Source organism: Castor canadensis, chromosome 3, assembly GCF_047511655.1.
Source record: "Castor canadensis chromosome 3, mCasCan1.hap1v2, whole genome shotgun sequence".
NCBI lineage: Eukaryota > Metazoa > Chordata > Mammalia > Rodentia > Castoridae > Castor > Castor canadensis.
This window is the reverse complement of record NC_133388.1, coordinates 32,398,282-32,411,927: the sequence shown is the minus strand read 5'-3', so window position 1 is coordinate 32,411,927 and position 13,646 is coordinate 32,398,282. Positions and strand designations below refer to the sequence as shown.

General features: G+C 49.8%; 1 protein-coding gene across 2 annotated transcripts in view; it reads right to left on the bottom strand.

Moving 5' to 3' along the window:
• The window catches only part of Ltbp2 (latent transforming growth factor beta binding protein 2), a 101,967-nt gene that overhangs the window by 68,497 nt on the left and 19,824 nt on the right, over positions 1–13,646 (bottom strand). For both annotated transcript variants that reach the window (XM_074067538.1, XM_074067539.1), the window contains exon 3: positions 10,775–11,009. In XM_074067538.1, the coding sequence (XP_073923639.1) occupies positions 10,775–11,009 (235 nt within the window). The remainder of the gene's footprint in view (positions 1–10,774; positions 11,010–13,646) is intronic.

Sequence of the window (13,646 nt, the reverse complement as noted above, 5' to 3'; positions counted from 1 at the left end):
GTTGTGGGGTGGCAGTGACAGGAGCAGTCTTGTCATGGGGGCATTGTGTTGGAGATCTGTTTGCCCCTGGGAGCCTCTGCTACCCCTCTCCTACTTACACTGGGCCCAAGGAGGCTTCTTGTCCCCTGCCTTACAGTTGATGGGGAATCCCAGTGAGAGGTCATACCATCCTCCTGCTGCCTCCGGACAGGCAGTCCTGGGAGTGGCCTTGGAGGTGACCCTCTCCTTCCCAGCAAACGGTCCCAGCAACTGCTGGTCCATTGGTTCTCTAGACCTGGAGGCTTAAGGTTTTCCTACACAGCTACCCCTTGGAACTCTGCCAGACTCTTCTTTTCCTCTCACCTTGCCTGTACCTTTATTTCCTGGCAGGAGCTCTGACTGATACAGGTAGAGAACACTATTAGCTATGGAGTACAGCGCCCTGAGCTGCGTGACTCAGCACTTTCTCCACATTCTTTGATTATTCAGACCACAACCCTGGCTGGGCCTCTGCAATGCCGACATTAGCAGCGGCCACATTTTATACTGAGACTCAGGAAGCGAAAAAATGCCTCCAACATCCTGGCCACAGAACCAGATGAAACTGCGGTCTGTCTGACTCATGACCCCTGCTTTCAACCCCTGTGCTGTAAAATCCTCAGTATTAAGTTAGGCCAGAGCCAGCTTTCTCATTAAGGCTCCACGGGGGGTAGGACACTCAAAAACCCCTACACTTAAAAAACCCACAGTCCTAAATTCTACTTTACCATAACCCTAGCCACAACCCTAAGGTTAAAACCTCACTCTAAGGCCACACTAACCTCTAATCTCACCCTCACCACCATCCCACTGTTAAATTGAATGTTACCCTAACCACAGCCCTGGTCCTCCCTGGTCTGAACCCAAATGTCCACTGCTGTAACCAGACATCTAGACCTACCACCAAGGCTGGTAGAATCTCCCTGCCCCTCTGCTCCTGGGTGTTGCCCCCCATCCCACACCATATATTTTCCAGGAAAAGTATTAGACACAGTTGACCAAAAGAGATTTGTGCAATATCCACTCTCCACACCATCATTGAGCTGGTCATTTTGATGTGGGGACCACAAGGAGGGGAAAGAGAAGGATCAAATAGCAAAAATCACAGAAATGCAATAAATCCTACTAGTGAAGATGGAGATGAAGGAGAAGGAGAACTAGAAGAGAGACCCTTCTCCATCACTGAGCTGCATGCTATGAGCAGGGAAGAGGCCAATATCTCAAATCTTAGAGATATGTAAAGGGCTGGATCTGAGGCTTAGCTGGGAGGATATTGAATGTTGCCCCAAAGGCCCATGTTAAAGGCTCAGTCTCCAGGGTGGCATAATTTGGAGGTGAGAGAACTTTAGGAGGTGGGACCTAGTGGGTAGGGCATTGGGAGTGTGCCCTTGAAGGGAATTGTTGGGGCCCAGGTCTCTTCCTCTTTCTCTGTTGCTTCCTGAGCAGGAGGTGAGCGGTTTGAATTGCCACAAGCTTCTGGCTATTGCCAGCTGGCTAGCTGAACAGAGCTTAAAGCAATGGGTTTGCCCAATCTTGGACTGGAACCTCTAAAATTGTAAGTTAATTACCTTAGGCATTTTCTTATAGTGATGGGGGGAGCTGACTAACAGTTGTCTTCTAGAATCACAACTAGGGAGGGGTCCTGACAATCCTTAACTCTGGGAGAACCCTGGAAAAGGGAGGCACCCAATTTTTATTAGAGATTTTGGGGCACCTCTGGCCACCTTCAGGCTTAAACAGAGAGAGGAGAAGGAAGAGGAAGTGTGGGGGAAGCAGACGCCATTTCTCTCACATCTGTCCAGCTGCCCTCTGGGGTAAACAGAAGTGTTAGAAGGCCCTGGGCCTCTTCTCCCTTGAGCATGTAGAAGACTAAGCCTGGCCTCCTTGCCAACCCAGAGGTGTCTGCACTGGGCTGAGTATGGCAGGAGGAGACTTGATGGCCTCCCACATGGGGAGAAAGAAAACACACTGCCCCTAACCTTTCCCACAGCCTCTCCTGAGACTCTTAGGCCTGGAGTTGAAGCATAGCCAGACTGCACACCCCAGGCTACATGCATCCAGAGTTGCTGGCTTTTTATAATTCACATAAGTGCACCCCAAGGCAAGCTCCACTCTGCTCAGGACCTGACCTCCCTGAATCTCAGGCATCCATGTGGGCTGGCCAGATGCACAGTTACACTATGAAGCCCCAGACTTGGTTTCAGAAGAACCAAGAAGGAAACACAGTGGCCAAGCCCATCTGGAGAAGACAGCCTGGAGGCAGCATGCTTTGTGTGGGGATGGGCGACAGCTTCTCCCTCCTCTCCTCTCCCTTGAAGAAGCCATGTTTGGAATCACTGTATATAGCTGCATAAACTCTGCACTGTACAATGTTTAGGATACTTGTACCTGAGACTACAGTGTGGAGGTCATCCCCTGGTATTGTGTCTAGAAGTAGAAAGGTCCCGTGCAGAACAGCCTGCCTCCCTCCTTTGCCTGCCTGCGATGGAGCTCTTTCAACCACCTGGTCAGTTCAGGCAGTCTCTACTAAGCAGAGAGGACCTGGGGCTCGCAGGGTTGAGTGGCAAAGGCCACTCCACAAACCTTCATGTGGCTTGTCTGTAATTCCAGAATCCAGACCTTGCAAAGAGCAAGGAGTGGGCGTGGGTGTGAAGGAAGTTCTCTGTTGAGACAAAGGTCTTTGCTGTCCCCAAAAAAAGCAGTATCAGGATGTCTGCAACTTCAGAGCTGGGAAAATGAACCCTTCCCACTGATTTGGCTGGAGGCTTCAGTGAGCATCCTCCTCTGCCTCTCCCCTCTGAGTCCTCCCTCTCCCAAACCCTCAGACCAAAGGAAAGGGACTCATGGGCTCTTCTAAGGGTCAAAATTGAAAGAAACTGAAAGGAAACCCCTTCCCAGACTCATTTGATCTGCTGTACCCTCCTCTTGCTATATGCTAGCCACCTTGGAAGAGCAGTTATTACTTTGCTTGCCCTCGCTTCAGACCCACCTACTGGGAGGGTTGGGAGAGCTCCTTCCCCATCAGTGACAGGCTAAGTGACAGGCTGGGTGCCAGTTCAGAACAGAATGGACTCAAGACCATCTCCCCTTGCTCAGAGACAGGATGTCCATGCAGTAGAAGGTGGTTTATTGAGGGCGTACTATATACTGGGCCCCGTTCTAGGAGCTTAGGATTTGTCAGTGAACAAAACCAAGACCCTTGCCCTTAAGAAGCTCATCTGGTACCTGGGAAAAACCAGACAATCAACAAACATGCAAATAAGTAAATTCTACACTTCGTTAGAAAGTGGAAAATAGAAAGCAGAGTAAAGGAGGATGATGAGATGAATTCAACTATCATATATTGTAAGAACTTTTGTAAATATCACAATGTAACCCCAGTACAGCAATAATAATAAAAAAGAAAGTGGGAAATAAAAAGTACTGTGGAAATAAAGAGTGTGCCAGATGAAAAAATCCTAAAGCTGGGGACTGACAATATTAAATAATGGACAATAGCTTTGTCTTGAGAAGAAATCAAGGTTGAGGGCACTATGTCCAGCTGTATGGGCTGAGCACTGCACAACTCTTGGAGTACTTGTCACAGAGAATGTGATGTGATCCCCTGGTGTTGTTTCTTGCAGCTAGAGTTGTCATCAGGTTAAAAATCCCGTACAGGTGGTCCAAGAGGGCCTTCTCAAAGTGACTCATGCATGTTATTGAGGCATAAGTCAATACCCCAGCTCTCTATCAGCTATCCTAGGTAGACAAGGATCACAAGCATTTGTGAAGCGTGATACAGTTTCAAAGCAATCTTTTCCACACACTGTCTTGTCAGTCCTTCCAGCATCCCAGTGAGGAGAGCCCTTTCCCATTCTACAGATGGGACATTAATACTCTGTGATGTTCAGTGGCTTCCCCAAGATCATGATAGTTAGTGGCCCAGCTTGGAAGCAAAATTGGGTCTCCCAGATTCTATGTTTATTCCAAATTGTGTTTTCAATTTCTAAAGTGTTAGGGAATTCCAGAAACCCCCAGGGGGCAAGGATGGGATTCAGAATTATGAAGTAAGGAAAAAGGGAAAGAAGGTTGAAAAAAATAAAAGGGAGGGAAGGTGCTTAACCCCTAGAGGCCCCGAAAGGTTTGTAGGGGTGAGTCAACTTGCTGGGAGGCACTGCTTGGTGGCATGGGAGGCGCAGGCCAGATTGTCAGGGACAATGTGCCATGGTGAAGGCACACATGTCCTTGTCACAACCTTAAAAATGAATAAAGGGAGGCATAAGCACGTTCATTGTGAGAATGGAAAATGGCCAAGTCAGAGACCAGAATCTGAGACCTTTAGCTACTGAAACTAGGAAGAGCCAATCATCTGTCTGATTTACAAATGTGGAAACTGAGACACAGGGAGGGCAAAGGGTTTCCTAATAAGAGCTGGTCTCTTGTTATGTCCCTGGGGAATCAGAAAATGGTCTTTGGGCTGAGGCTCTTGAATGACAAGGAAGAGGGGCAAGCAAGGGCCATGCTGTCCCAGGAGCAAGCGAAGGCAAGGCAGCAGTACACTGAAGCCCAGAGGGAGAGAGGGAGAGGCAGAAACAGACTGGCCCTGAATCAGGATCTCCTGGGTTCCCAGGACAGGCCCACAACCTAGCTGCCAACCCCTCAGGCTGCCTTAGTTTCCCCACCTATCAACTCAGACAGTAGGGTGGATTAAAAGTATCCTGGCAAATGGGGTGTTCCTCTCTGATTTCTCTCAGGTGTGGGGAATGGTGAGTGAGTGAAAAGATCTGGCATTTATTGGCCTGCTAGTGCTGGACACTCCACCATCACTCTATCTGCAGCAAGTGTTCTCATGACTTCCCCCAGCCGCCCTAGGGGATGGACACTAGTTTACTCCGCTCACAGTCAAAGAAACTGAGTTCCAAGGAGGTAAAGTGGCGTGCACAACTAGTTTGTGAGGGTGTCAGAGTTAAACTTCTGCTTAACACCAAAGCCCAGACTCCTCCCCACACTCACACTGAGCTGCTTCAAGGCACCTTCTTGTTGTCCCTTCCTCCAACCCTTAGACTTCCATCCTCAGGGCCCCCATACCTCCTGAGCCAGGAACCAGCAGCGCTCCTGCACACCAGTGCCAAGAGCCTCCTTCCTGCTAACTGAGGCCTCTTCCTGACTCTAGGCCACTAACATCATCAGGAGACTTGTCCACAGCAGCCCTGCTGGATGCCCCGTCCCTATTCTCCTGGCCACTCCACCCCTTCGTGGCTGGTGGGGAGGGGGAAAAGGATACGATTTACAAGTTGCTAGACTAGACCCACCATGTGGGGCATCTGCTCTTCTACCCTCTCCTCAAGACACCCAGTTCTGACCCTGGGCTGTCAGCTCCTCATCAGAACAGGATGATGTGCAGAAAGAGCCCAGCACATATTCTCTCAGCCCTGCTCTGGATTGAGCAGAGACATATCAGCAAAGTGATGAAAACCCTTGTACTCATGCACTTGACTATTTACCAGGTTAAGAAGAACAGCACATCAAAGAAATAAGTAAAATAGCTATGGTGTTAATGTCCTAGAGAAATGGCTAGGTGGCGTAGGAAGTGTTTGGGGTGTGGTCTCAAATAAAGCCAAGAGGGAAGGAGGGAAAGAAGCCAGACATGGGGGAAGCTGAGGTGGGTTGAATTGTGACTCTACAAAAAGCTACATTGAAGTCCTTACTCCTGGGCCTGTGAATGTGACCTTATTTAGAAATAGAGTCTTTGAAAATACTATTAGTTAAATAAAGAAAAAATGCAATTAGTTAAGTTTAAATGAGACCAATACTGGATTAGGGTGGACCCTAAATCCAATGACTTAGAGTCCTTTTAGGAAGAGATGACACATACGCAAACACACATAGGAAAGGAGGCCATGTATGACAGAGATAGAAATTAGGGTGATACAGCTACAAGTCAAAGTATGCCAAGGATGGCTGACAGCCATCTCCTACTAGCAGAGGGGCATAGAACAGAGCCTCCAACACCACCAACACCTTGATTTTGGACTTCTGGCCTCCAGAACTGTGAGAAAATAAGTATCTATTTTTTTAAGCCACCCAGTAGTAGGAATTTGTTATGAAAGACCTACGAAACTATCACAGTGTTCTAAGAAGAGGAAATAGCAAGTGCAAAGGCCCTAAGGTAGGAGCATCTGTGACATGTTTAAGGAAAAATCAGTTGACTGGTATGGCAGAAGCAAGGTGAATAGAGGGAGCAAGTAGTAAGGGATTGACGTTGGAAAGGTTTGCTGGTGGGGGTGGGGTACAGATTATGTAGGGCTACCCTGGTGGCAAGCTCTTGGTAAGAGGGAACTGCTGCACATTGGACAAAGGGTTTCAGCTAGAATGGGCCGCGAGGGATGGAGGAGAGGGGACTGGCCCTGTTAGCTTCTTTTGGTGCTACACATTTGAATATGTTACATTAAATAGCAAAAGGAAACCCAATCCTAATTCAGATGGAATTAAATTAAAGAAATTGTCCTGGATGATCCATGTGGGTCCAATGTCCTCATGGGGTTCCTTAAATGTAGAAGAGTGAGCAGAGGCAACCAAACATGAGGCAAAGGGTAGATTCATGAAAGAAAAGCCACTATGGCTTTGAAGACAGAGGAAGGTGGTCACAAGTCAAGGCATGTGGATACTTTCTAGATTCTAGGCATGGCTCCCAAGTGAGCCAGTCAGGAAACAGGGACCTCAGTCCAACTGCAAGAAACTGAAATCTGCCAACAACCTGAATGGGCAAGGACGGATTCTCCCTAGAGCCTCCAGGAATGTGGCCAGAGGGTGCCTGGATTTTAGCCTGCTGAGGCCAGCGTCAGATGTTTCACCTATGGAACTGAATGCTAATAGATGTGTATGGCTTTAACCTGCTTGTATTACAGTAGTTGGTTCTGGCAGCCATAGAGAATGAATACAGTGGATTTATTCAGATGTGGGATGTGCACAGTGAAGATCCAGAAGAGAGAGAGATAGGGACAGTAAAGAAAAGGCTGACTCCCGTTGCTTCTGGTGCTGGGAGCCACTGCCAATGGGCCACAGTCCCTAGACACTCTCACCACTACTGAGCTTCCCAACTCTGTCCTCCAGGCCCCTGTGCCCATGTATTGACCAAGCCTGCTTCTGATGGCACCAGGCTCAGCCTCTAGGGCTTCAGATCTGGCTAAAGAGCAAACCTCACATTCTTGATATCTCCTCTTAACTCTCTCTCCTATGGGGCTAGTGACAATGGTCCTGGTGTAATAACCATAGCCCAAGTCAGATAAAGCCACTACTGGTGTTACTACTGAATCTGCTAGTCAGTCACACCTCCCCCAGACCGGGCCTGGGTTCTGACTGCACCTCAGACCTCCTCCCATCCACCTAAGTCCCAGAGAGAACCTGCCTACTAATACATTGCACACTTGCTTGAACCAGATACTATCCTGAGCACTCTACCCACACGATGTAATTTCATCCCTCCCTGCAATCCTGACAGATGGAGACAGTTGGCTCAGAGAGAGCCAACACATCATCTAACACATCCTCTGAATCCAAAGCCCAGGCTCTGACCCTTGGTATCAAAAATGTGGTTCATGGAGGAGAAGCATCATCTGCACCTGGGACCATGTTAAGAGATACTCACTGAGACCTGACCAATCAGAATCTGCATGTTTACAGGAGATTTGCATAACAGTGCATACTGGTCTAAACCACAGTTTTCCATACCCTGCTGTCTCTAGATTCTTGTAACCACCCCATCTCTCAATGTCTTTGCCCAGCTGCCTGGCTGTTGCTCCCCAGGTGGGGCAGAGCTTTGGGGAAGAAACCTGGGCCTGGGGGTTCAGGGGGAGTTTCAAGGTCCCCACATCAGCCCAGGCTGCAGCTGGACAGCATCAATCCACATCTGGCCTCTGTCGGCTTCCTGCCAGCTGCCTGCAACTCTCCTGGCCTCTCCCTCTTGTCTGTGTCTGGGATACATCTCCTGACCTCTGCCTAGTGTTTTTTTGAAGGGCCTCTGGCCATCACTGTCCACACAGTGCCTCCTTGACCATCCCAGACATCTTTTGCCCCATTCCCAATCCTAGAATGCCCTCTGCATCATGTCACTCCTCTGTCTGGACATGAAGGGCCTGTCCAAGTTGCTTGAGAAACCTGGCCAGGCTCACAGGAAATGTCTGACACCATCAGGCATGAAGGATTTGGCCTCCCAAAGCAAAACACAGCTGGGCTGACAGCGCCGGACAGCAGGGCACTTGGACTTTCCCAGATTTCATGGCATGGAGGCCCCGGGGTAAAGAAGGACCTGGCTGGCCTGGAGACTGCAGCTCATTAAGAACATCACAGTAGCCCCTGGCCAGGAAGCCTGTGAAAGTCAAGGACAGTCCCGCTGTGGGCGAGAGACTTTACCCAGGACTTTGGCCTTCTGCTGCCTCTGAGACGCAGGATAATATCCCTAGGGACTGAAGGCACACAGCTCAGACTGCTCACCTCACAGTCACTCATTTGCACATTCAATTTACATTGATTGGTGCGCCAGGCACAGTGTTAGGTGCCAGGGACACATTCATGAACAAGCAGGGCACTGTTCCTGCTCTCAGGGGAGCTCCTGGGCCGGTGAGTGATTGAACAGACCATTCCAAGGCACAGAAGTGGCGCAGAGGGAAGAACGTAGCAGCACCTGCCTGGGCATCGACAGAGCCCTGCCTTCTCCTGTCCTCTCAGCTGCACTCAGGGTGGTGCCTGTGGTTCCAGGCACAGGGTGAAGTTCAAACATGTGGGCCCTTTGGTTAGGCTAATTCTGGAGTTTGCAGAAATATTGATTGAGCACTTTCTGCAAACCAGACACTGTGGGAGAAGCTGGGGGGGCAGAGGTTGCTGTCTTCCAGGGTGTGGCCCACACAGTCCAGGTAGAAACGCAGGGCCCAGGCCCTCACCATGTAAGAAGTCCTATCTGGGGGGACAGGTGGCACGATGGTACATATCTGTAATCCCAGCTACTCAGGAGGTGGAGGTAGGAAGATCAAGGCCCAAGGCCAGCCCCACTAAAAGTATGAGATCCTATCTGAAAAATCACTAAAGCAAAAAGGACTGGGGGCATGGTTCAAGTGGTAGAGTACTTGCTTGGCAAGCATGAGGTCATGAGGCCCTGAGTTCACATGCTAGTACCACCAAAGAACAAAAAACAAAACAAACAAATAAAAGGCTGGCAAAAAACAGAAAGTGCAGTGGGAGTCCAGATAGATGAGCTCAGACTGGGGGAGGCATTGTGGAGGAAGTGGTACTGGGCCTTGATGAATGGGGAGGAGTTGGGTGGGCTGAAATACGAAGCAGGGATGTCAAGTGGTTCTGACACAGGGGACCAGGGACAGATAGACTTGCCAAGTAATGTGAATGTGCACAGGGTCAGATCAGTGCATTACAAATGAAGGAATGAATCCCATAAGCCTAAGAGACTTTCAGGGGTAGCCCAGCCTGAAGGACTCTGCACCCACCCTGTCCCTGGGCTGGCACTTCATGTATGCCTCCAGGTACCTTCACACCAAGCCTACCTGCCTGGGACCCACAGCCAGGATCAATGAGAATAAGGACCAGGCCCAGCCCACTGGCTCATAGCCAATCTCAGGTCCTCTCTGTTGTCCCTTGGCTCTATTCCTTATTTCTGCCCTAACATCCCCAGGCCTTGGCTACATTGTTTGGCTTGCCTACTTTTGACCTTGGAGCTCTCTAAGCTCAACCTAAGTTCATCCTTCCTTTCTTCCTGCTCTTAGCTGCCCTTGGAAACTACCTGCTTAGGTGCTCAAGGCCCTGGAGTGCCACCTTACCAAGACCCTGGTCTGCCTGCCTCACCCCTTTCAGAGGCTTTCAGAGAAAACTTTCTCCTTTCTTTCTCTCTATCTCAGTGGGTCTCTCTGACCATTCCTGCTGAGGACCTGACCTCAAGACCAATCTCCTCTCTGGTTCTCTTGGCTCTGACAGGGCAAATCCTTTTTCTCTTAGTTCAGCAAGACAAGGTTGCAACATTTCAGAAAGAACTTCCTAAATAGAAGTGAATGGAAAAACCAATGGGGGAAAAAACCAAAAGCAAAACACAGTCCCCTAGAAATAGACAGCTTACAAAGTTCAGATTTCCTGTCCTGAGCTAGAAAAAGTCTAGCCAGATTGGCTGGTAAGCAGGCTAAGGACTGCTGCCTGAGAACACTCCCTTTGTCCACTTTTATTCTACCCCCTTCCCCGATATGCCCCTTCACTTCCCCTCTTGGGAGAAAGAATGAATGGTGAGTGGATGGAAGTGGCTTTTTCTAGCAGAGGAACCCTTCCAACATCACAGAAAACTCAGGAGGAAAAGTAGGAAGAAGAAAAATTAGAGGAGGAGCAGGAGGAGGAAGTGGGGAGGGACATTTAGAGACCTTACACATGTACCAGGTGCTGTTCTAAGCATTTCCTCACATTAACTAGCTTAATCCTCACAATTCCATGACCTAGGCACAAGCATTCTTACTGAAGAAGTATCAGAGACACAGAGAGGTAAACAATGTGCCCAGGGTCACCTAAGGAAGCAGCTTGGACCCAAAGGCCTCCTCGGCTTTCTCCAAGTACTAAGGGGACAGACTTCACCTCTCCACCCTGGCCTGAAGAAGCAGAGAAAGGGGTGGAAAGTGAGGAGAAGGGACAGAAAGGCAACAGTGGCCTTCTTCACACCGTCCTCAGGAGAACCCCATCTGGAGAGAAACTGAGCCCTGGACTCTAGGGTCCTGTTGAGGAGGGGACTTACCCTGTTGGTGGCAGCTGTGGGGCCAGTGGCTGTGCTCTTTCTCTGGTGGCGCTGTTCCTGTGTAAGTTGGGTGCCTCATCCACTGAGCGTCGGGGTGCTGGCCTGGAGTTCTGGGGGTCAAACTCCTCCTCAGGAATGACCTCCTCACAGCGGGCCCCGCGGAAGCCAGAGCGGCAGATACAGAGCTGGGGCCTGCTGCAGGAGCCCCGATTCTGGCAAGGTGGCTGGCAAACAGCTGAGGAGACAGGGAAAAAGCAGTGATGGATAGGTGGCAGTGACAGTGGGGGGCCAGGCACCCTCCCATCAGAACAGGGGAAGACCTAGCACCAATTGGCCCCTCACGTAGGAGGCTCAGCTCCTGGCCTGACAAGGAGCTCATTTCTCTCTCCCTGTTCCCACAGGCCTCCAATTGAATTTGGCTTTGATTTCTGGACAAGTCAAAGACTGAATGACCAGAACTGTGGAGTGGGTGCTCACCAGCACATCAGAACAACCTGAAGAGGAGGGTGCACTGCCTGGCATTTTAGCTATGAGTAATGTCCCCAGAACTTAGAATAGACTGTCACAGGTAGATTCACAGTATATATTGAATGAATGAATGAGTCTTTTATGTGAAAGGGCTCAACATTGGCCTAAAAGTGAGGTTTGAGTTGTTGGACTATTTGTTCCTTCTTAGCAGGACTTCATGTGCTGTGTGACCTTGACTTCACTGAGCCTCTGAGTTTCCGTATGAGCCCAAAGGAGTGGACTTAGGAGACTGGGGAAATCTAAAGATCTCTCAAGGCATGAGAGTCTTCTCATCTTCCTCTTCTGAGAGCCCCTGCTCTCAAACCCTCTCCCCACACCTTAGCAAGATAGAGCTCCTGCTTGAGGGCTGGGATGATTCTGCTCCCTGGTTCCTGGTGCAGACTGGGGACAAACAATGTGAGGCTGGTCCCTTTCCTCTGAGCCAGCACTGTGAGCAGACACCAGCCCTTGAGACTACGACTTCCTTCTTCATCACCTTGGAAAGTCCAGCGTCACATCCAGTGATTAGCAGCCAAAAGGAGTCACACGCAGAGGCTCACACTGGAGCCCTACCCCCTCCCCCTCGGGCCTCCCTGGGGAACATGTATGAACCTATGGTCTGACTCATACCAGATCTCTGAACCTAATATCTCATTCATCTGTTACTCATTCACTCAACAAATAGTCATTAAGCCTTAGTGAGGGCTAGGCACTGAGGACAAAGTCCTGTTCACATGGTGCTTGCAGTCAAGTGAGGGAGACCAACAGGAAGCAAGGAAACAGTAGCGTAATGTAGTGTCAGGCAGCATCCAGGGCTGTGAAGATAATTAACCAGGGTGACACAGTGTTCCGGGCCATCCAGATGGGGTGGTCAGGGCACATCGCTGAAGAGTGAGAGGGGAGTGGTACAAAGTGAGTGGACCAGGCAGTGACTCCCAGGCAAGGGCCTAGGAAGGTGGAAATCCCTAGAGGCTGGTAGGAACTGGTACAAGGGATCCACAGTGGCTGGGTTTGGTGGTAGAATGGGGTTATCAAGGTCATCCAAGGTTATGGAGGAAGCAGAGGCCGATATGCTGACCTTGTTGCCTCTGTTATTCTGCGTGCATTAATGAAACCACCAGGCACCCTGACCCAGACCACGTGCCTAGGGTTTCATGGACTAAACTCTCCTTTCTGAGAGACATGCTACAATACCACCTGAGTCAAGTCGAGATAAATCTCTTCAAAATTCCACCTGGCCTATGTCATGTCCCTCTCAGAGACTTGCAGTGGCTCCCCAGTGCCTTCAGGATTCAAGTCCCCAGACTAGCACTGAAGACCCTCTGGAGTCTGGCCCCTCTGACAACCCTCTAAGTCAACCTGCTCTGGCTGAACTTGTTTTCTGGCTCCACAATGGCCTCAGCTCTCTATTCTTTCTGCTTTTGCATGTACTGTGCTCCCTCCTGGAACACTTTCCCCTTCCTATCACTCACTTAAGTGCTACTGTGCCCTCAACACCACCTCCCCAGCTCTGATGAGTGCCTCCCCCTCTGAACAATGAGGAAAGGTGAGTGAGCAGGCATAGCACTCCCTGGGCACACCCTGGGCCCATCATCGGTGCTATGCACTTTTTGTGTATATTTTCAAGGTCCCCACTCATGTGATCAGCCCCTAAGAGCACAGCAATTGTCCTTACATATCTTTGTATGCTCAGCTTCTAGCATGTGCCTAACAATAACACATCATCAGCCTTTTCATTCTGACAGTTACCGCACAATGAATGCTGACAATACGGTAGGCACAGTGCCTTGCATGCCCTAGCTCACTTAATCCTCACCACAATCCTGTTCAAGGTGTGATTATGATTCCTGCGAGGCTTTTAAAGCTCGAGAGATTAAGAGACTTGCCTGAGATCACCCAGCTACATAATGGTAGAGTTAGAATCCAAATCCATGACTAACTAGCCCAGGCTTTCTCCGCCCCACCAATTCCCAGGAAGGCTGGCATAGCTCTTCCTCCGGTCATCTCTGGAGCCCTGGCCTGGAGCTGATGATGAAACAAATGGACCTGTTGACTTTAAGTCAGTCGTCAAACAGACCCTTGGGAGTCCCACCCTGAAAGCTGCCCATTCCAGGTTGGCCCTGGTGGTGTAGACCTCAGAAGTCCTTGCCCCTTCAAAGCCTACACAGTGAAGTTTAAATGATGAGGGAAGGTGTATACCAGCTCATGTGTTCCTTCAATGAGCTGAGGATAAGTAAATGAGTAGGGAAAGTCAGGGAAGGCTTGCTGGAGGATGTAGTGTTGACAAAGAATATAGTAAATGGGCATCTTTCCAACCAAGGGCCAGTCTGCCCAATCAGCAGAGAGTGGAGAAACAGCAGGTCTC